Source organism: Tachypleus tridentatus, chromosome 13 (assembly GCF_004210375.1).
Source record: "Tachypleus tridentatus isolate NWPU-2018 chromosome 13, ASM421037v1, whole genome shotgun sequence".
NCBI lineage: Eukaryota > Metazoa > Arthropoda > Merostomata > Xiphosura > Limulidae > Tachypleus > Tachypleus tridentatus.
In genome coordinates, this window is record NC_134837.1 from 95437238 (window position 1) to 95460747 (window position 23510).

The window sequence follows — 23510 nt, forward strand, 5'->3', positions numbered from 1 at the left end:
GTATTGTTCACTATGTATTGGTCAAGTCCTGCCTGTTCTTGAAAATTGTAGAACATTCTTGTGCATATGAATCAACAATGTACTAGGTGTGTATATGATACTAGTGATTCACAGTATTATTGCAAGTGAATTTTGGTGAATGTTCTAAGGTCTTGTGCGATTGATATATAAAAACTGATGTGCCAAAAGACAAAAGGATATTGCTGGTCAGCTACAGTCAATGTGCTACAGGCCTAGAAAGCTACAATTGATTAATGCCAATTATTTGGAAAATTATGGAGTTTGACCAGGAACATTTATAGATTTCAAACATTACAAACTGGTCAACTTAAGTGAATTATTTCTGACAATAGAATTTCTAAAAGAACATTAAATATCATCAGTGGGAAAAATCAGCTTGTAAAAATTTGAGGCCAAACAAGCTAGCTAACTCAAGCAAGGTGGGTGAGAATATCAAATCAGAATCAACTTGCTTGTTGTAAACCTGGACTGTCGACAAAATATTCAGTTCTAGATGAATAGATATAAGTCTCAGTATTGTTTGTAAAACTGTCAACCTCTTGTATATAAAACATAATTTATAATAACTATCAGTTATAACTATTATTATAAATTGTATTGCTTTTATGTTTGTATATTAAAGCATATTTGTGCTAAAAAAGAAAACTGTGTGTATTATTCTTGTTAGTAAATAACATAAAATTGATATATATTAACAGTTAATTAAATACTAAATTCAAATTTCTGGTTACTTGAAATAGTAATACATTAACATAATAAATCAGAGACTTATCCAAAATAAATTATAATACATAACAGGTGATAAAAAAGTTATGTGAAAAGTCAATGACAAACAAATCTGATCATAAACATCCACAAGCTAAGAGAAGAAGGAAATCTGTTTAAAGAAAAGATGAAACATGGAACACAAGGAAAGTGGTTCTAATGGAGGTAAAGTAAGGGAATGGAGGACAACAATAACATTCCAATCCAAAGGGATAGGTCAACTGGAAGGACAACATACCGGGAAGAAAGAAATGAACATGGTAAGAACAAGGGAAGCAAAAAACTAATGTATTGGGAAAAATGAAAGGTATGGGAAAAGGTCACCCAATATCCTGAAAGTGAGCAGACTAACAATTTATGGTCAAAAAGCCAAGAGAACAATTCTTCTGATATATGTTAACAGGTCATGAGATTACAAGGAGGAGGGAAGGAAATGGAATAAGCAAAGACAGAAGGTGAGAAATGAAACTGTACCTCAAAATCATCTGACATAACATGAAGCATCCATTGATCACTAACAAAGGAATACAGCCAAGTTCCCACCAGACTCGAATCCTTTGGTAGTCACTGGTCCTGGTGGCAATATGGGTTGTGTCATGAAAAAAAGAAGTACCCTTTTTGGGATGGATGGGTAAGGGCTGGGAAGTGAAAAATTGGAAAGAGTAATTGGACATAAAAGGCTCTGACCGAGACAAATGGGTTATGATGTTTGTAAGTGTGAATTATTGTGATTTCAATGTCACCAGAGGCTCAATAGTTTCCAGAATAATACCCAAAATGTAATGCAACAGAATTGGAATCCTACATAATTCTTTAAAATATGTTGAGGGTAAACAGACCTGATCCAGTAAGTCATTATGATCTATAAAATGTGTATTTTCTTTCAGCAAAGCCACATTGTGTGATCTGCTGAGCCCACCAAGGGGAATCAAACCCTTTATTTTAGCATTGTAAATTCATAGACTTACCACTATACTAGCTCATGACACAAGGTTTTAGTCTTACATTCAATATTTTATTAAACTACATTTTATTTTCATTGATATTGCATAAAACCTCAGCTAATAATCAATATCTTAGTAACTTAAGTTTTAAATTCTCTATTCTACAAGGAATATTTTTTTTAAATCCTGAATTTACACTTGTGTGACACATTTTCTCCAGGGATATCCTCTTCTGTTTTATCCACAACTCCTTCCAAAAGTATGACATTAATCATAAATTACTCACTATGAAATAGTAATTACTCAGAAAAAACACAGTTTTTATAGCCTTTAATTCTGTTTAGTTAAAGAACCATCAAATAGAAAAATCACACCCACCTGTCATATCCTATCTTTCAGGATTTGTTAATAGTTCTCTATTACATATTACCTATAACTAACAGAAAGTCAAGATTTTCATCTATCAAATGATGTATTATATTGAGTTCTGAACAAATAAATGTCAATTTCACTTATGATACAACTCCTAGTGTATAAAAGCAAATAAATTCACCATCGGGTTACCTGCACCTGGGCCTGGTAAAAAGAACACTGGTCACTGATATAACCCTGAAGTGATAACATTAACTTCAAAATGTATTGCGTAGAAAGCTTCACTAAATTCATGTGCAAAAATAAACAACTTAGAATTAAGTGATAAATACTAATTGAAGAAAGAGGCTAAATGAAAGCAAATTTAGTAAACAACCACTTCATGTGGAAACAATGTCAAACATGAAGCATTACACAAGCAAAAGAGCATGTCCACACACAAGAGCTGCCAAATGAGAGGTGAGTGTGGTAAAGGATTGCATCATATGAGCATGCCATGCTCTTATCTGTTACAAGGTGATGCACAATGATTTTCATAAGAGACATGTTGGAATCTTGCAATTCCAACAGATGAGTGAAAGGCTTGAGGCATGCATAAAGAAAAATTTTGCATATAAAGGGCAGCAATGAACAAGAATAGCTAATCATGTGAGTAGAAAAAAAAAGTATCATACAAGAAGTATAATTTAGCATTTATACTAAATCATGAAAAATTAACATATATCACCTCTGTTACATCAAAACTTGTCATGTCCCAGTGATGGGCAATTTTTGCAGAATATCTCTTCCATAATTCAAGAAATGTGACACCTAAAAATTAAATTGAAAGTAATTAACATTTCACATCATGTAGCCAAAAAATATAAAAAATTAAAAAATACAGAACCTCATTTTCAAATCTAACACAATTATGAAAAGTTTGTTACTCTAACTTTAGCACTTATAAACTATCAAAAAAATAAAAATACTCTACTGTTTAAATTTTGCAACAAGTTAATTTCTACTGATAAAATACATACATGAACACTGAGCAAATAAAATACTGTGACAGTTATGCTTATAGTTGTAATAATTTATCTACTTATATATTCAGCAATTAATGTGAATTAAAAACTATCACTAATATGATTCTGCAACTTTAAAAATATAATATACTAAATTCCATCTGTTACATTAGGTATTTTATGTCTAACAATTTTTAATCATTCTTTACAATTAGTTTGTGGGTATCAATATTCTTCCCTCAGCTTGAATTCAAACAATGAGCTCTGAAACACCAGGTGAATGCTTTTACCAGGGAACAAAATAGTTTGGTGAATTTGATTAGAAAAAAACTGCTAATCAATACTGAATTTGATTAGCAATCAGCAAACATTGTTTAGTCTTTTAACATTAATTTCAACACATTATGGCAACTAAATCCAGCTCTAAAAGTCTTAACTCTTTGTGGAAATATCCACCAATGAAAAGAGGTAAAGGGTATGTTTATATTCTAATAAGGTTTTTATTCAGCTTTAAACTCCAATATTTAATTGTACCATAAATGGCATTTCAGGAGCAAAATAGTTCCCAAACATCTCAGCTGTGACAAAATAATGCACCAATCAATTAACCAGAAAAAGAAGTGATCTGAAGATACTGCAACTGAATAAGGTTGCCACAAATAACTAGTATATTTCTTTTCTTTTTCACAACACCTCATTACTTTTTTCACAACATGGTCTCCTTGGATTTTTGAAGAAGAAAATGTGTAGTGACTTTCCATCAGTAATTACCCCTCTAACCACAGACAGCAAGTCATGTTTTTTAATAACTCAGACTACAAGTTAACAGATGTAATGACATATCACTAACACTTATTCATAGACTATTTCCTACTTATTACTGACAGATAACAAGGCTCTTTCTACATGTGCTTGATTTTCTCTATTCATATGCAATTTCAAGTATTTGTAGCCAATACCATTTCAATTGAAACTTTTCATATCGTATTTGTATTTGCTGACAAAAAAAAAATCACTTACATTTTAACACCACTTGCATCTTCAAATTGTGTAAGCTCATGTATATCACAAATAAATGACCCATTGTGAAAATAGTTTCTTTCAATTCCCTTTTGAAGCAATATCACTGACTCAAAAGGCAATAATTTAGCCTATTTTTTAGCTTCAGTGTACCACTGGCTGATCCAAGTCAATGGATTGAAGTTGCTAAGTTTTCTATTTTTGCAAAATCTATATCAAATCCATCAGACTACGTAATGTTTTAGCTCATTACAGTATCTCACGAACACATTCCAAAGGAGACTGTTCACAAATCCAGTGCTAGTTATCTAACATTCTTAATGTACAGTTATCATTTATTAATACAAATTTTTTATATAGCCATATATTCACCAATACTTAATATCTTACTCTAAAAAAGGTACATAAAAACCAACATCTTTATCATTTGTACTTTTGTTTAACAACATTTCTGTTGTTAAAATTCAAAATTAATTTTTGATAATCCTAACCAAGTATTAAATGTTACCCAATTTGCCCATATGCAAGGTATTAAAAAATAAAGTAAATGTAAATTAATAAATTTGAATTACTAGTACAGTATTTAAAAAAAACGGGAGCCCAGCTTCAATAACTTAATGCCAATTTGAAAGATTTTAAGACTCAATTTAACAGCTTCACATACTAAAATTTATATTTTTTCTGAAACTGAAGCAGACCATCTTAATTTAAAATATATAAGAATAGACTTACCTTATTTCAGAACTTTTTTTTTTATTTTTCCACCCTGATTATCTTTCATCAATTTCCCTTTACACTCATTCAGGCCTTTGTTGTCTGATCAATCTTTAAGATTTTAAACTATAGAAATGTATTTATTTTTTAGCTTAGTATTGTTTTTTTCTATAATTTTTAAGCCAGTTAAATAAAAGTTAGAACAATAGTAAGAAAGGTAGTATGTGCAAAATTTATTTAAAACCAAAAAACAGAAAAGAAATAGTAAACAGTTAATAAATTAGATATTATCAGTAAACAACAATTCATTTCTATCATTCTGTACACAAAATACATTTCTCTGGAGTGCTACTTAAAAACACTTACCCCATAAAGACATAAAAACAGCAAAAAAAACAGTAGAACCATTATCAAGAAAATGAGTCATTTTGGCATATACACATGCTTCTCCAAGCTTCCAGTAATTGTATGTTTCTACGTCACAATGGGGACACATCAGAGTATCTTTGTAAACTTTGCATACGTCATCACTGTTAAAATAAAAGGTAACAGAATCATTTAGTTTTCATAGTAGATATGTAAAATTTTTAAAAATATATATATTAAAATGTAAAGTTACCACTCTAATTACTAGAAACTACTTAGAAACATCTTTTTTTTCTTTCCTATTATTTAAGACAGTAACATTACCTACCTTGGTCTGTCACCCAGTAATGTAAAGCAACCATACAGAAAACATAAGACTCCTACTATAGAAGCAGGAATCAACATGTAGGTGTAGAAACCTAGCCAGGCAAAATAAAGACCTATCTTCACTCCAAAATATTCTCTGAAATATACAATAGATGGTGAAAAACAACAAAGACCAAATTACTTGCAATTTATAAGATACTAAAAATAGGAGGTTTGAACCTATAGTTCATTTACATTAAAACAAAAAAAAGCAGAACAGTAATACCCAAAAAAGCAGTAATTCATGATAGGATAAAATATATTCTAGCTTATGCATTCTTAAGGCAGCTGGCACTAGTATTAAAACTTTAATTCAAATAAAGTATAGAACAATGTTACTATCTTCTTATGTCATTTTCATGTTAACCTGTATATGGATCATAAAAAAACAAGAGCACTTATGGAATTTTATTTTAATCCTGTTTTTGCCAATATACATAGGCCCAAACTTCAGCATAAGCTTAACTTTGATGGACTTCATTTCTGTTATCAGGAGACAGTTGTTTATAAAAATGAAAAAGAAAGAAAAGAAAAAAACAACAAATATTATGACTCTTCTGTGCTTCAGTTTCAATTCTTTATTTATTTGTCTCAAATGTTTTCATATTTTTAAAGAAAACAAAGAATTTTAAGACTTTTGACTCCATGATAATTTATGCATCCCATAATTCCTTGCTGTAATAAAATTTCAGTAATGTAATACTACTTTCAGCAAAAACTTTTAGTTTGACATAAAAGTATATGCATAATAAGAATTGACAATGATGTATCATACATGTTGTAAATGTGAGTGTATCTATAAAAAAGGTGTTTATGAAATATATGGTTTTAGACACTATATCTGTACAAATCCTAACCACACTGTTGGCACACCTCTTACAAGTTTAAAAAGAGTTGAAGCCTCTTTCAAGTACTTTGAAATATTTATCTTAACCATACATTCTTTGAAAGTTAACAAAGCTATGCAATGAAATAAACAACAATACTTACTTAATTTGATCAAGAGGCTGATACTTCCATACTGACCATATTGTAGCCCAATTTTTTAGTAGCTGTCTACGAGGAGAATGTTCATGTGCAGAATCATACCCTCCCTAAAAATCAAAGCAGGTTTACTTTGCAATGTAATTCCAAACATGTTATAAAATTTGTCATTTATTGATTGATTTGATGTTTTATGGCACAAAGCAGCTTGGCTATTTGCACCAAACATCTGGTAAAAAGTTGAAATTAAATTAAATTTAGTAAAATTCATAAAAGAAAATTAAGGTAAAACAAAACAAAGTTTAAAACATAAATAGCATAAAACCAATGTTTAAATCTAGTCTACAATGTTAAGAGAAAAACTACAATAATACAAGTTGTAGGAGAACTTTCTGTAGCATAACTTTAATTATCATAGCTCGCCAGGAAGACTAATAGGTAAGTACAAAAAACACTGTCAGTAACCTAAAGTTGGCCTTTCCAGTCCTGGTTTTGAGTTATTTAAAATTATGGCCATTTTCAAAAAGTAATAAAAATTTTAAAAGACTTGTAGCACACTCTTAATAATAACTCACCAGGATGACTAATGGGTAGTTCAAACAGCAGCATTAGTCACCTGAAGTTGGCCTTTCCAGTCCTGGTTTTGAGTTATTTGACATTATGAACATTTTCTAATTTCAAATTGAACTAGATGGACTGTGATTCTTAAAAATGGTCGAATGTATAAATTAAAAAACATAATTGGCATTAAAAAAGACTGATGGTGTTTAAAAAACTAAAAACATTTCCAAGGTGGACAGTGTCACCATCACCAATAATACTGTCTAATGCTGTGGACAAACCTTGAGACAGAACATGTTTAAAATGGTGCTGTTGTTGAGAGTCATAATGATGGCAAGAAAGCAAAATGTGGCTTATTGTGACCTGAGTGTCACACAGACTACACATTGGTTACAAGTTTTTAACTCATCGTTTTCTTTTATCTTGAACTGATCCTTACAGAAGCAAGACAGCCAAAGTCCAACTGACAGGTTTATTTGGAAAGGCTTGTATTCATGTTGCTCACTCCAAGTCGACTGCCAGCTGGCACAGAGCTGAGCCTTAAATACAGAACCATAGTCCATGGATGGAACAGGCACAGCAGTTATAGTGCTAGAGCAAATGGGTTTAGCTGAGGTGTTGGCGAGCTCGTACCCATGAATACCAATGTGGCCCAGTATCCAGAAAAACTGGATAGAAGTAGATGTTAAAGAGAAATGGGCCAGTTGGTTTTGAATATCTGCAAGAACAGGATGTGAACTAACGTGAAGTGATTCCAGGGCCAGTAGAGAACTAAGCAAGTCAGTATAAATAATGCAGTTTGAGTACTGCTTAGCTTCTATGTGATCCAGGGCAAGAGAAATGGCGTACAGTTCAGCAGTGAACACAAAAGCTGTAGAGGGGATTCTGCACGCAACCACCAAAACCACAAAAAATCATGGCAGCTGCTTGTATAATACAGTCAGTCACTGCTGCCACACAGTTGTCTATTGATGGCAGGATCAAGTTCTGCAAGAAGAGTGAAAGAGTGCCAGTTTGCCTGATCCAGCTTCCACTGGGGCATGCTGGTCAGGTGGCATTGACCACAGCCAGTCTCTCTTAAAAATATAGGAAAATTATTACTGCCTCGTGGATTACTGTCAACCCTCCATGAAAAATCGGAGCAAATTGAGAGATCAATAGCAGTAAAGGACCGACTAGGTGCATGAAAATATGAATAAAAAAACCAGTACTGAAAAGAGAAAGGTTGTGATCAGAGAGCATACGTTCCACAGAGCAACCCCTCCTATCAATATCAGCACTTCCCCAGAGGGGATAATGCCCATCAAAGTCCCCCAGGATTAAAAAGGGAGATGGCAGCTGTTCAATGAGAGCATCAAGGTCTTATTGATCATATGTCTCTCCAGGCAACATATAGAGAAAACAAAATGTGATGGTATGACCCAAGGAAACACAGATGGCTATGGTGAGCAATTGGCATAATGAGAGTCCATTTCACACTCATAGGCATCATGGTCATGGCCACTGCAACAAGCACATGTCAAGGAACCACGATGTGACATCTTCGAGTAACAGACCCGCTAACACTCGAAATATCAGAGAGGATTTGGAATGAATGGTCATACCCTGCAATTAACAAAACCTGCCTTAATAGTGACAGGTGGACATGGTGATGTAAATGTCAGAATAAGGACATTGGTCAGCATCAATAATTCCATCTTTGTGAGTGGAGATATGCCTCACTGCAGAAACTCCTTGGGTGGAGAAACCAGTGAGAATCTCCAACTCAGGGATGTTCTTCAAATCCTTCTCAATAATAACTCATCACAATGAATTCAAAGTAGAATGACATGTAACCTCAATAGGTATATCCCCAATTGCCTTTGAATGCAGGAGGAGTTCACAGTGTTGAGATGTGGATGTTTCCACCGATATGTCACCTGATTGAAGCTTCTTTACTGACTCTAGAGAGCCTGCAAGTCCCTCTGGTCCCTTCTAAATGAAAAAGGGAGACATCTGCCCTAAAGGTTTGTCTGAAAGAAAATGTAGTATAAGAAAACAAGGTACAGGTGTTACAGATGTTGAAGATTGTTGCTCAGAATCTCCAAAATGAAGTTGTTTCCCTATGGACTGTTTTTTCACTATTTTATTTGAGTTTTTATTTGGAGGATCCATTAAAAAAAGGAATATTTCGATGCCCACTGACCCCACTCACCATTGAGCCCTATGAGGGGATGCACTACAATGCCAAACAAGGACACTGCACCAATGCCAGGGTTTAGTGAGCACTATACCCAAACACCGGCATCAGATACAATGTTCACAACACCTGTTGAAAACATCCAACACTGGTACTTAGTTGACCATAGCCCAGTGGACCAGCCAAATGACCCAAGGACAAACACATGGGTGGATGTTCAGATCCAAGAGGAGGTAAACTGAAAGAACAGAACTTTCCCTGGTAGGTCCCCTCATCATGTACAGAAATCCACACCGAGAGGTTGTTATTTATTAAATGAATTATCTATTAAGCATGTTGTCAGAGGATTACTCTACTTCTCTCACACAAAACAGGCTCACATTCTAGCTTATATAAAGCTTTATACCTTGCCAACTGTTTGGTGTTTCTATCTACATATAATAATTACACAACCATAATCAATTCATTGTAATACACCTGATAATAGCAGTATAAAAATCCATGTTTCATTTTTTCATACACTAAAAAACATACTTGCTAACTACCTCAAAGCAAACCTATCTTACTTTTAGACAACAATGATGCAATTATTTGTACATTAACAAAAACTGTGTAAACTTTAGAATAGTTAAACATTCCAATGTTCTTTGTTACAATAGATCAGCAATGTAATACTACAACTGAAAAAAGTTCATAATTTAGTATTAATACGGTATGTGTATATCAAGGAATGGAAGTGATGCATCATATATGTAGTTAATATGAGTCTTGGAGGGAAATGTAAAAGAAATTTGTAAAAATAGATAATGAGTTTCATATCTTCTTTAATACACGTAGAAATTCCCACCATTTGTTAATGATCCTCTTATAAAGAAAAAGCAATGAATGAACATGCATTTATTCAGGTAAACAATAAAAAATTGGCAAATTGATGTACCCACGGTTATTCTACTAAACTTTTCAAACAATTATTTATTAAAAAACATATTCATCTTATTATTGGTTTGATAAGATGGATTAAGGAATCTGTAGTAATATTTAAGAGCTGTTAAATCTTCACTTTAGGATAACACATTGTACAAGGATGTGATGTATATGGTAAAAATTACTCATATCTGTTTTAGGCAGAAAAGGTAGTGCACATAAGAAACCTAAAATTTGATTTAAGTGAGAAGTAGCTGAATAAAGGTAACCAAAACACAGCTTAACTAAAAGATTTCTTAAAAGTAATGGTTGAAGTTAACTTTATATTATGAAACCTTTCTGCAATATATACACATTAGATAACTTGGATACTTTATTTATTTTGAAAATAAAAATTTTTTTCAACACTCAGACTAATCAGATTAAGTTTTGAATGATTTTTGTTATGCATCTCTTATTTAATTTTTTCATAATATAGAACTCTTTCTAACTCTACCTCATCAATTCACTAACCTTGTATATTAATAAATCTTACATTACACTGGTTTACAAAGAAATTGAGGCAAGCACAAAAATAGCTGTTTTAACCTAATTTGGGGGTGCTGAATTCAGATTTGAAATCCGTTTTTACTCATCACCTCTAGTTTTTTAGATATGCATACTGTACATCTTGTACACATACTGTGCATAAAGGCGTATATGCATTCAGGGTTAATTTCTAATATTGTGTGACTTATGTCTTCTTTTTTAGTTATTATGCAATAAATGTAAGTGATAGCATTACATTATATATATATATATATATATATATATATAGCTATATATCAAGATGGATTTTGGCAGTTAAGCGTAGCCAACACGTCTCAATCAACAGCCAGTAGTACACTGGCAGTCAGCGCAGGAGGTTGGTGTCCCTCGACAATTGTGTTACACAATCTTTTGGGTATATATTTGTATTACAATTTCCAACGCACATAATTATTATTGCCTTACATATGATTTAATTTTACTTTGTTTTTTTCAGATTCTCCAATGGCTTCAAGCTCGTCAAAACACCAAGGATGCCTCAACAAAGCCAATTCTTTCTACTACGTGTGTGGGGACTTCACGACAGTTGCACAGCATCGAACCATCACTTCCCTCTTCAGAACTGCCTACTTTCATTATTTTGACTGTAAAATTGGTGATCAGCACAAATCTTGGGCTCCACACATCTGTTGTAAACCCTGCTACAATGGACTAACTGCTTGGTTTAATGGCAAGAAAGCGGCTTTCAACTTTGCAGTCCCGATGGTTTGGAGAGAGCCACGAAGCCATGCAGATGATTGTTATTTTTGTCTAACAAATATAACTGGTTTCAATGCATCTTCTAGAAAAAAGATCAAATATCCCAACCTTCCATCTGCTATGAGACCCGTTCCCCATTCAGATGATCTTCCTGTCCCAACACCTCCAGTAAATAAGGATCTTCTTTCCTCATCAGATGAAGAAATGCCTCCAAGGGAAGATTCTGCCAAGTCAATCTCTTCCGAAGATATTGACTCTTCTTATTCAGGAACAAGTGGCAATGAGCCACACTGGATCACGCAAGAAGACCTGAATGACCTTGCTCGTGATTTGTATCTGTCAAAACAGCAGTCAGAGCTCTTGGCTTCTCGGCTTAAACAGTGGAACCTAGTCCAGGAAGATGTAAGGATCACCAGTTTCAGGAATCGGAACAAAGACCTTGCTTCATTTTTCAACATGGAAAACAAGTTGTGCTACTGCACAAATGTACCTGGCTTGTTCACTTTCCTTGGTTTGCCACATAATCCTTCAGACTGGCATCTTTTCATAGACTCTTCCAAGCAAAGTCTCAAGGCTATGCTTCTGCACAACGGGAATAAATATCCCAGCATTCCCACTGCACACTCTGTCCATCTAAAGGAGTCCTATGACAATATGGAGCTTCTTTTAGAAGCTGTTAAGTACAACCAGTACCAGTGGAGTCTGTGTGGGGACCTCAAGGTGATTGGTCTTCTTATGGGTATGCAAGCGCTACTGTTGCTTTCTCTGTCTCTGGGATAGTCAAGCTGTATCCCAGCATTACAAGCAGAAAGACTGGGGGTCTAGAAGCACTTTCATTCCTGGCGAACACAGCGTCAAGGAGAATCCTCTGGTTGACATGAAGAAGGTGCTTCTTCCTCCTCTTCACATCAAGCTTGGTTTGATGAAGAATTTTGTGAAGGCCATGGACAAAAATGGTGCTGCCTTCCAACACTTGTCTACTGTGTTCCCAGGTCTCAGTGCTGCTAAGCTCAAAGAGGGCATCTTTGTCGGACCTCAAATCCGAGAAGTGCTGAAGGATACTGATTTTGAGGAGCTTCTTACCTTAAAGGAACTGAGAGCATGGGAAGCATTTAAGTCAGTCTGTAGTGGCTTCCTTGGTAACACACGCGTACCAAATTACCAAGCCTGTATTGAGAAGTTGCTAAAGACTTATGAGGATATGGGATGCCGAATGCCACTCAAAATTCATTTTCTCCATTCCCACCTCAACTTCTTCCCTCCAAACCTTGGAGCAGTGAGTGATGAGCACGGAGAAAGATTCTACCAAGACATTACGGAGATGGAGAGCAACTACCAAGGCAAGTGGAACCCCAGCATGATGGGAGACTTCTGCTGGATGCTCTTATTGACATCCCGGAGGCAAAATACACCAGATCATCTAAGAAAACACATTTCTAACTGTCTGCGGTACTATGAATTGTGTACATTGTGTCATCCAAGTATATTTATTCCGTCAATGTTCGTTTATCTATCCTGTTTTATCTGTAATAAGCTGCTGCAACTGTTGAAATAAGCACGTATATACTCTGTATATACTAAAATGAGACTATTTAAAAGCCAGAAAACTAGAGGTGATAGAGCAAAACTGTTTATAAATTTGAATTCAGCACACCCAAATTAGTAAAAAACACCTATTCACATTCTTGCCTCAGACAAAAAATATTTTTTTGTAAACCAGTGTTATTAATGTGAATTGTGGTACAATGTTAGCCCCTACTTAGTCCAGTTTACAGATAATTCCTAATCATTTGAAGTGCAATGACATTCACTGAAAGCAGATTTATATGGCTTTAAAAAAATGTCACTATCCTTTTCAAGGAAGGGTTTTTGTACATGAAAATAAAAATGAAATGCACAGACTGGAATACACCAGCTTCAAAAATAATTATAACATAGGTTACATCTCTAATGTGGTAAACAGCATTAACCAAAGAACCTTAGAAAACCTATACAAAAACATACAGCCATATAAATAGCATCACATGACATGGTAGATTGCCTCTAGTAATTTGAAAGTTTAAGAAGTGTTCATCTAAAAAGCTTGCTTGTTCATTCAAATTCATACAAAGCTGCTTGAGGATGATATGTGCTTGAAATGATAGAGGGTATGTAGCTATTAAACATTATCCCACTACACACTCTTAGGATACTTAAATCACATAGGGGATCAACCATGATATTATAATGCTCCAACAACTGAAGGGGTGAGTGTGTTTGGTCATGAGATTCAAACCTGTGATTTGCAGATTTAAGAGTCGAGAGCCTTAACCACCAGGCGAGGCACTATCATGCAAAAAATCTTCCTAGCCCAGAATGATAAAAATGTGTACATATTCCAATCAATATTGCCCAAGATAAGTCACAAAATAATGTGTTACTAAAAAAACATAAAACACAAGCAAACCTATTGCTTTCACAGACATACTGGTGAGAGAAAGGTACAATACAGAAACCAATGAAAAAATACTTTGCATTTGAAAGAACAAATTTTTTGCAACAATGGGCAAAAATTAGGTGAACTTCAAGAATTGAGACATGATTTAGAAAATTTGGAGATGATCAAAATACATTAAGAATTTTGCAATAGAGTACAGAAAATGTACAGGACATTTTTAAAATTAGGAATCACATTTGCAACTATTTCTACATAATCGAACTTCACAAAGTGCACAGTAAAGCAAAAGTAAACAGTAGTTAGTATTAGAAGAAAACAGCATCATTTATGTGTAGTAAAATACATGAATTATATGATCAGAATGTTAAGAATAGAATGCACCTCTCGTGTTTTGTCAATTTAATTTGTTTAGACAAGTCTTGGAAGCCAATACAGTAGAAAGTATGTAAGATTTTCAGGATAACTAATAAAACATTGACCTTGTTATCCTTCACTGAGATCTGTTTGTGGTGGATGTGTGTGTTTTTTTTATAGCAAAGCCACATTAGGCTATCTTCTGAGCCCACCAAGGGGAATCGGATCCCTGATTTTAACATAGTAAATCAGTAGACTTACTGGTGTACTAGCAGGGAGCATTATGTAGAGGGAATTCTGGTGTCCAGCAACAGTGCATTACCATGACCATCACATATGATTTCCAGAAGAGGAAAAAGTTAAAAGCACATTCATCATGTAACATATGTACTATTACAACATGGTCATTATTCTCTTCAGATTATAAATAAATATTTTAATACACATTTACTTTAACAGCCACACCTAGTTTGAACAACTCCTCATTTCTATTTTTAACTTTACTAGATACATTATTATTTGAAGCTTAACTGTTTTGTAAGAATAGCTTACCTTGTACAAAAACATGATGGCATTTATTGGAAAGCTATCAGATCAAAAACAAAAAGTCTTACTAACCTCATGCAAAGGATAAGCTGCTTCATACACTCCTTCATTAATAAGGTTGTTTATTCCTAAAAACAAATATTGCAGAAATACAATTTTGCTTTTATGTGTATGAAACAAACTCATAAAAAACACAAAGAACTTGCATATATAACTCTTACAGTAAAGCTTCTTAACATAAAAGATGTTTCTCAACTAAAAAAGTCAAATTAACATGCAGACTATTAAGACATAACTAAGCTCCTTCAAAAATATCAGAATTTTTTAAACCTTTGTTCTCTATTTTAAACTAGATTACTTTTTATCATCAATGATCAAAATACACAAAATCTTGTTCATATCCATAATATCCTACTATTAGCTTCATACCCATTGTCCATCCAGAGGTCACTGACTAAAGCAAAACATACTTAAACAAAACTGTTTAACAAAGTAAGTACCAACTTGATATAAATGTTAAATAAGAAAAACATTACATTTACTTATATTGGTTTATAAGTTGAAAACCGAAACACTATATCTTTCCTTAAAGTGTCCATACCTCATAAACACGGTGTTATTTTACTGAACAAGTATGCATGTAAGTCTCCATTAAAACCTGAATGAACAGACATCTTACAATCACACCATCACAGTACTGCATGTATCTGTTTACAAAAAACAGACATTTCCATTCATACCATCAGAGGACAATATATAACTATTTACAAGAAATATGTATTGTAAATGTTTCTTGTAATTGATCCTTTACAAATTAATATTGTGGAAGACAGGGGAGTAGATCCTGGGGGGATGGGGGTATACATCCCCCCTTCATTTTAGGTGGGGGGTATGGTGCATACAATCATCCCTCCAGTTTGGTCTATTGAATTATTTTATTGCATCACAGGCCTACAAATTGTGTTTGTTCTTGTGATTCTCGTGTTCTTATCAATCAAATTACATAATTAGGCCTAGATGTAGGCTTTTTCAGTAGCCGAAATGTACTTCTTTAATACAGGCATGCTTTTAAGCTTTTCGATCTAAGCGATAGTTCGTAAGTATCAGTCAGTAGGCCTAAGTATACATGCAAGTGCCATAGCAACAAGATTACTCTGTGACTGCATGTTTACAGCTTTCAGGTTCACATAATCAGAGATTACCAATTTGCAAATTGAACAGTCCACATAAGTGGTTGCAAAAAAAGATACAGAAATCAACTAGTGCAGTTCACTTAAACAATACCTAAGGGATGTGCCTTGCATATACAGGATTAGACCTAGTATGGCCATAACTGGTAAAAAAAACATCCAGAGCAGATGCTTTGGAGTACATTGAAATATGCCAAGAGTGGTTCATTCAGGCAAAAAACATCCAGTGGAAGCACCTGGCATAAAAATTTTTTTATCAAGTAGGGTTTGCCCAGGCTAAACCATCTAGGGGAGAGGAATTCAATCTTGAATATTATGTTATTGTATAAACCATTGGTAAGTATACCAATGATAGCCCTCTTCTTGCTAAGTAGGTACACATAAATATATAAAATTTGATTTTGTTTGCTAACAAAATCCACTCAGGAAGATACCTCCTTAGTCCATCACTCCAGCAACTAGAACTGGAAGTAGCAAGGTCTGCCATGCTACACTAGTAGAGAATGGAAGGGCAACAGACACGGGGGAATTTGATGAACAACGTACCAGAGACAGCAAAATGGGTGTCTGCAATTCCCTATTTTCAAAAAAGGAGGAATCATTGGTCAGTGAAGATTGGTATAAATCCCCATTTGCTTTCCTCATAAAGTCCAAGCATGATGGTTCTTTACATAAGAACCAATGATAAATACACACACACACACACACACACAAAACATTGGACAAAGCAGCCAGTGATCTTATAGAAACACTTCATCTCAACACTGAGAGTGAAAAAATTATACATATTTAGTGCTAATGTTAAGCATACTTGTCTAAGCAACACCTGCCACCAGGTGGGATTCTAAAATATGATGTATTTGAACTAAAAAAAGAAAAAAGGCTAACTTATCCCATTCAAAGGTAAACAGACGTGTAGAATCACCACAAGAGAGAGATAATATCTATCTGAAAAAGACACAACTTGCTCCTGTAGATAAGGTGTGTAACAAAAGTACTAGAAATTGTCCACATACCAGCCTGAATGATCTTCTTCAAAGGACAACTGTCTGAAGCAGCTAAAGACATAGTTAAATGACAAATTTAGTGTGAAGAAATACTACAAAAACAGACAAGTTATAATACACCAACTATACAAGTTGATGAATCCAACCAGCAAGCATAATAAGTTAGAGATCATGAGAACAGAAGAATGCCACAAAACAAACAGAAAGAGAATGAGAACAACAAAAAGAGACAGTGAAAGTCATGTACATTGCAGGGAATGTAATGGACAAACATAGTTGATTCAGATTTAAACAGGAGTATAAGTGGGAAATATGGCGTAATAAAATACTATAGAATAAGCTAAGCAATCTTCCTAGGCAACCAATATCCTGGGAAGGAAGGCCCAATCTGGATAGAGAATAACATATGAGGAATGGTAATTGATGCAGAGATGCCAACAATTTCAAATGACTGAGCATAATGATTGTAGACAGAGCCCGTACAGATATTGTACAGCCACTAGATACAGTTTTGAATCATCCATATCTGTGGATCCATCTGTGACTAAACTGTAAACACTGTTAGTAAGTATGCTTGAAATTATTTTGTCATCTTCTCAACCCAACATTTGTACAAAGGCTGTAGTTTTGGTTCTAGCACAGTCATATTTTTTTGCTATATCAGAGTCTGGGAACATTTTTCTGAATAGATGTCCTGCATAATCGGCTGTAGCTAGGAGTAAATTATGAGCAATGACGAATTGCGTGAACATCACTTCTGCATTTATGGTTTCATATTCTGAATTCTTGCTCATAAATGTCGTTATCTGCAACCTTTTTTGTCTTCACCTCAGCCTTTTATTGATGAGATGCCGATTTTGTATGTCTGGAACAATTGTTTATCCCGCCATGTGCCACAGAAAAATCGATGTGACAAACTGAACAAAACGCATGACTGTCACTGACTTTTGATGCAATGACAGGATATTTCGCAATATACTCTTTCCTAAATTTTTGATTCACAGTTTTACTCCTTTTAGATATGCCAGAAACAAGACAATCTGGTGCATGAGGCCTCTTTTTTTTTCCCATCTTGTGAATGATCGCATTGGTGTTTCTATGCAACTTAGAAAACAAGAAATACCCATCTACGAGAGCTCTGATTGGCTGACAAGCACTGATGACGTAACTATGGATTCCCCCACGTACCCAGTATGGAGAAGCACCGCACTTAAACTATTGGTAGACGTTGGAGATACAAATATTTTTTATTATTTCAAGTACAAACATGATTATCACAAGTAGCCATTTGAATTATGTCTTCTGTTTATTATCAAAATTTATTTGTATCTCACTAGAAATTTTCTTTTCAGCCCTTTCAAGCCCTCGGGGAACAACTTATCACTTTATTGTATAGGCCTATATAATATATAATAATTTGGGAGTTGCAACAAGTCATAATATTTGTCTGTATGAGTGTATAGTCGTAATGTATACACCAAAATCGTAATGATTACACTCAAATCATAATGGTTGGCATCTCTGTTGATGTGGGCAACATTAATGGCATAAATAATAAAACAAAAACAATGATCAACTGCCAAGAGGAAAATGAAATAGGTTTTGTGAGAAAGACATTGCAATGAGTTCAGAGAAAGAACAGGACAGGATACAAATGAACACACTGAGATCCAAATCCAGCAGAATACACGGATGTGGCAGATGAAAACATGAAATGAACAGATCGAGAAAGGAATAATTTAGGAGGAGAAGGTCTGAAATAAAACCAATGTTTCAGGTACACAAACAAGAAGGAAGTTTGAATGGTATGAACAAGGAAAGACAGCACATGAAAAGCAAGTCTGAGTTGAGGCAAGGGACCAAACAAAAGCCACATGTGAATATGGAGTTTGGTGATATTGGGATAAACTACATCTGATCCCATGTTTAGAGAAGTGACTGTGACAACAAAGGACATGGGCTGTTGCTCTAGTAATCGTCAGAGCAGAGAAAACGACATTTGAGCCAGTCAATACAGAGCAACTGGCAGAACACAACAAGGAGGGGTCTGAATTAAGAAAAAAAAAGAGCCTGACTGGAGGGTAGGCTTATAGGTGAAGCCCCCTTCAATCTTCATTGAGTGCATTCACCCTAAGAGATAAGGATGTGGAACTGAAGACCAAAAGGAAGGAAGTTTGGCATTATAGTGAGTGGCAAGAGAATCTACACATATATATATATATATATAGTGTTGCCAGATGAAAACACACACACAGAAATACCTTTTGATTAAGTGAACAGTCACAAGATTCTTAAATTTTGGGTACATGACACCCCAGGAACATCATGATATGGTTGTTTGCACAGTACAGGAGATTCACAGTCTATAAGCACAAACATCTGGACTTGGTTTCCCCCCTTGCTTTGTGATATAGCTGACAACACTGGAATTGTTAGAATGAGCCACAAACACCCACTCATGCAGGAACAGAAGGAAATTATACAGGACCCAACAAACTGCTAAAAGTTCTAAAATGTTAATATGACAAGTAGCCTTCTTGACTGATGACTAACCCCAATATCTCTAAAAAATCAAGGAAATACTCTCAAACCCATCAAAAAACATCTACAAACAAATGAAACTTGGAACAACACAGAGAAATGGGAATCTTCACTGTGGTCTAGTCTCTATTGAGCCACTAAGCAAGGTTGGCCCTGATTCCAGATGTGAGAGTGATAAGATGGTTCAAAAGATTGTGGGAGAAGAGTCCACTGAAGGAAACACGTGCAACCAACCCAAGAGAAAGAGAACTTCCAAGGAAGCCCACATCCAAAAAGAGATAAAACTTCTTGAGCAGAGAGAAAGAGAGAAGGTAGAGCCTTTATGACTACCTGCTCCACATCCTAGAACATAAGGGAAGAATTGAAGAAAATCCTCAAATGAATAAGATATTGCAAGAGAGTAATTAGAGATTTCTCCAGCAACTAAGATGGTAAAAGAATTATAAAAATCAAAGTTACCAAATACTGAACAGAGAAAATACGAAAGGCTTAAATCATAGCTTGAGGAAATTAGGTCAACCACCATAAACTCACCTGTGTATACCTACAGGGAGTGAAAAATACACACTTAAAAACCTACTACATATCTCCTGGGAGAAAGAACAATACCTAACTCAAGAGATTATATGGAGGTATAGTAACAGGTACAAAGTAGCACAGAAAGAAAGTTCCACTCAGTAGTTATATCCTTCCCTATAGAATTGTAAAATAAAAGGAAAAAAATCATCAGCCAAACATAAAGACATGAACTTCCTGTGAACAAAAGACTGTACAACCCTAGCACACATTGTAAAGACTGAGACTTGGGGACTCGTGTCAGAACCAGTCTACTAATGCAGGAAATTCATCATCCAGTATATTAAATCTCAAATTCACATGAACAAATTTAGAACTTGGAAAACAGTAGTACTTCTAAAAATAAATTAGTAGAAATCATGGAAATTAAACACAAGAAGTTGAAACTGACATGAATTTGTGATCAAGCACAATCAAAATTTTGTAGTCACATGGAAAACACACTATTCACTAGAATACCTATCATGAAAATGAGAATTGTTCTACAGTAGTAGAGGGAGTTAATGGTACTAGTATGGATGGAGCAATATCATTAGTAGAGGGCAGTCACATCATTAGTGAATTTTCTGAAATGGTGCAAAACTGATGTGGTGTAAAGGACTGGTATGCTGTTCACATAAAAAAAAAAAGCAATACTAAGAGGTCAGTCCATGATCAAAATAGCCTTGGGAGAGAGAAGGTAAGACTGTTTCAGTATTTTTGAGAATACCTATGAAAAAGCACAGATAGCCCTCAAATAGCTTTGCGCAAAATTCAAAAGAAACAAACAAACTTATGACAAAGATCACATGAGCTACTGGTCTGAAATTTTACTATTACTTCATCTAAAAGAAAGGTGGAATGTGTTTATAGTCTTTTGTCATTCGGATTATAGATGGTTGATTTAGAGAAGCAAAACTATAGGATGAGAGCAGTACAGTTATACCATTATTAGTTAGACCAACCAAACTAGATTAGCAGTTTCTAACTCAAGTTTTCAAAAGAATCATACAGATGGATAAGTTACTATTATTTAATACCAACTTTTAAGCATAAGTGTACTAAATTTTATGAAATTCTCTTGATTATTAAAGAACTTTTAGCATCACATGTTGTTTCTATAAAGAAAGTCATTAACACTGTTTTAGAAGAGTAAAACCACTACCATATATTTTCAAAAATCTGGTTGATTCTGTAGAGTATGGGTCTGTTCCAAAAATATGGTTGTGATGCTAAAACTAATGTTGGTTAATATCAAGAGTCTCTTTTCTTATTTGCTGTGGTTTACTAGTGTGTTTTGACAGAATATTATAATATCTAATCCAAAATACTTTAGGTTGAAAAAAAAGATACAGATAGATAAAACCTAAGCATGCAACTTAAAGGAATGTAATCAAAATAGCAGCCAAACTGGTAGCTATATTTATAGCAGTGATAATAATTGTACAGTAAATATTCATTCACTCTTTACATAGGTTGGGTATTATATTTTGTTTTATCCACAATCATGCTTCAAGTTTAACAAAAATGCAGCCTGTCTAACTAATGAAAGAATATTTGCTGCAAAATGTTTTTCAATATGATATGTGTAGCTACCAGTTTAGCCACTAATTTTTTTGCCCACACTTAAGTGTTTTTGATTAGATAAAGAAACACTACTGGCAGTGAACATAAAAAACAAGTCAGTACTGCAAGGCTTACAAAAACAAACACAACTGTTTAAAATTACCAAATGCAAAAGCTTGAGCTGGATCCTTGCTGAATCTTTTTCGCTTTAAAATAAAATCCACAACCTGAGCACGCAGTCCTGGATTAAAAAAGTCTTCTTTTTTCTCTGGAATATCAAACCTTGACCAGAATAAAACATAAAAACAAGTTTTAAATTTTCACTAATTTTCTTGTGCTGAAAAGTTTGTAAGTATACAAAATCAGAATTGTTTTACTCTGCGAGACTTTGAAATGTCCTCCCAAGAGAAAAGCATCCTAATTACCCTAAGAGACAAAAATATGTAATTTAGAATGTCTTCTCTAGTTGTAGTGAAATCTGTATTGGAGAAACAGAAAAAATAATTATTGCTAGAGATTAAAAGAGCATGCTGGAGTTACGATGTTCCTACATCCAGAAAAATCTTCCATGGTCGAATAAACATTTGAATAGAAAATCTACAATTTCAGATGTTGCACAACACTCAAAACTCAGTTAAACTGATTCAGTTTTCAGACTAAAAATCAATAAACAATATGCCAACCAAAGTCCAGAAAATAGCAGAATATCTGAAATAACATTCTACACAAAATAGGCAAGAACAGAATTCAAAACCTTTGAATCTTACTAACAACCAATCAAAAAAAATCATCAAAATTGAAGTCTTCTGTAAGGACTGCACAACTGTCTTACAATATTTCCTCTTTTAAAAAATTAAGACCTTATGGAGGACACAGCATGGAGTCAGATCATTGTATCAAATTTAACATTTTTCCATACCTATAAATATATTCCAGATAGATGATAATTTCTCCTCAAAACAATTAGCTAACTCTCTGGGGCTACTGCTGAAAAGTTTTCATATGTGCCAACCTGTAATAACAGCTCTCACTCATGCACATAATAATATGTACTGCATTAGTCTATGATACATTCAACATTTGACTATAACCTGTCATTAACATAATGGTAGCACACCATCCTTGAACATTTTGTGTAAACCAAAAGCCCATTCTTCAAGAGGCAGAAAGACACATTGGAAGTGTGGAGGTAGAATGTGTGGGTTGTTCTGTGAAGAGGTAAGTATATATCTAAAATATATTTTCAGATGTGGAAAATGTTAACTTCAAATCACATTACTAACCTCTCCACTGAAAAAGTAGTTAAGAGTCTCACACTGAAAAGATGGTAGGAGGAATGATGTAAAGAAGTAAATTAAAAATGATGAGCTAATTCCTGAGACTGTAATAACAAAAATGGAGAGTTCATGGAGTGTGTCACCCATTAGAGAGTGGCTATGGAACACACTAAATACAGTAGTTTGTGAAAGATCACACATCTCAACAAGGAATACTTTTTGTCCAAAACAAGTAGTCATTTAGAAAGAATCTGTCAAAACAACTTCCTGCTTTTTGGTAAAGTGTTTCAAAGGTAGACAAAATGTAAAAAACGTTCAACTACAGAATCTTCTTCAAAGGTCAGCTAAGATGAGAATTAAGGGAAAAAGTGAGATAGCAGATTTGATGTGAGGTAACACAGAAGAATGGAAAATTTGGAGAATGCAAAAAGGAAAATCCAGCTGGATGAAATGGTGAACCCAACTGGGAACGGTAAACAGAGAGGATCCCGAAATAAAGAAGGTTGCTAGGAAATAAATAGCTGAAAATG

General features: G+C 34.3%; 1 protein-coding gene across 14 annotated transcripts in view; it reads right to left on the minus strand.

The window, feature by feature from the left end:
• subdued (anoctamin 1) overlaps window positions 1–23510 on the minus strand; it is an 88097-nt gene that overhangs the window by 35693 nt on the left and 28894 nt on the right. For all 14 annotated transcript variants that reach the window (XM_076482049.1, XM_076482052.1, XM_076482041.1 and 11 more), the window contains 6 exons: window positions 21867–21985; window positions 14917–14972; window positions 6563–6666; window positions 5535–5669; window positions 5207–5370; window positions 2830–2912 (listed from right to left, as the gene is read on the minus strand). In XM_076482049.1, coding sequence (XP_076338164.1) covers window positions 2830–2912; window positions 5207–5370; window positions 5535–5669; window positions 6563–6666; window positions 14917–14972; window positions 21867–21985 — 661 coding nt within the window. The remainder of the gene's footprint in view (window positions 1–2829; window positions 2913–5206; window positions 5371–5534; window positions 5670–6562; window positions 6667–14916; window positions 14973–21866; window positions 21986–23510) is intronic.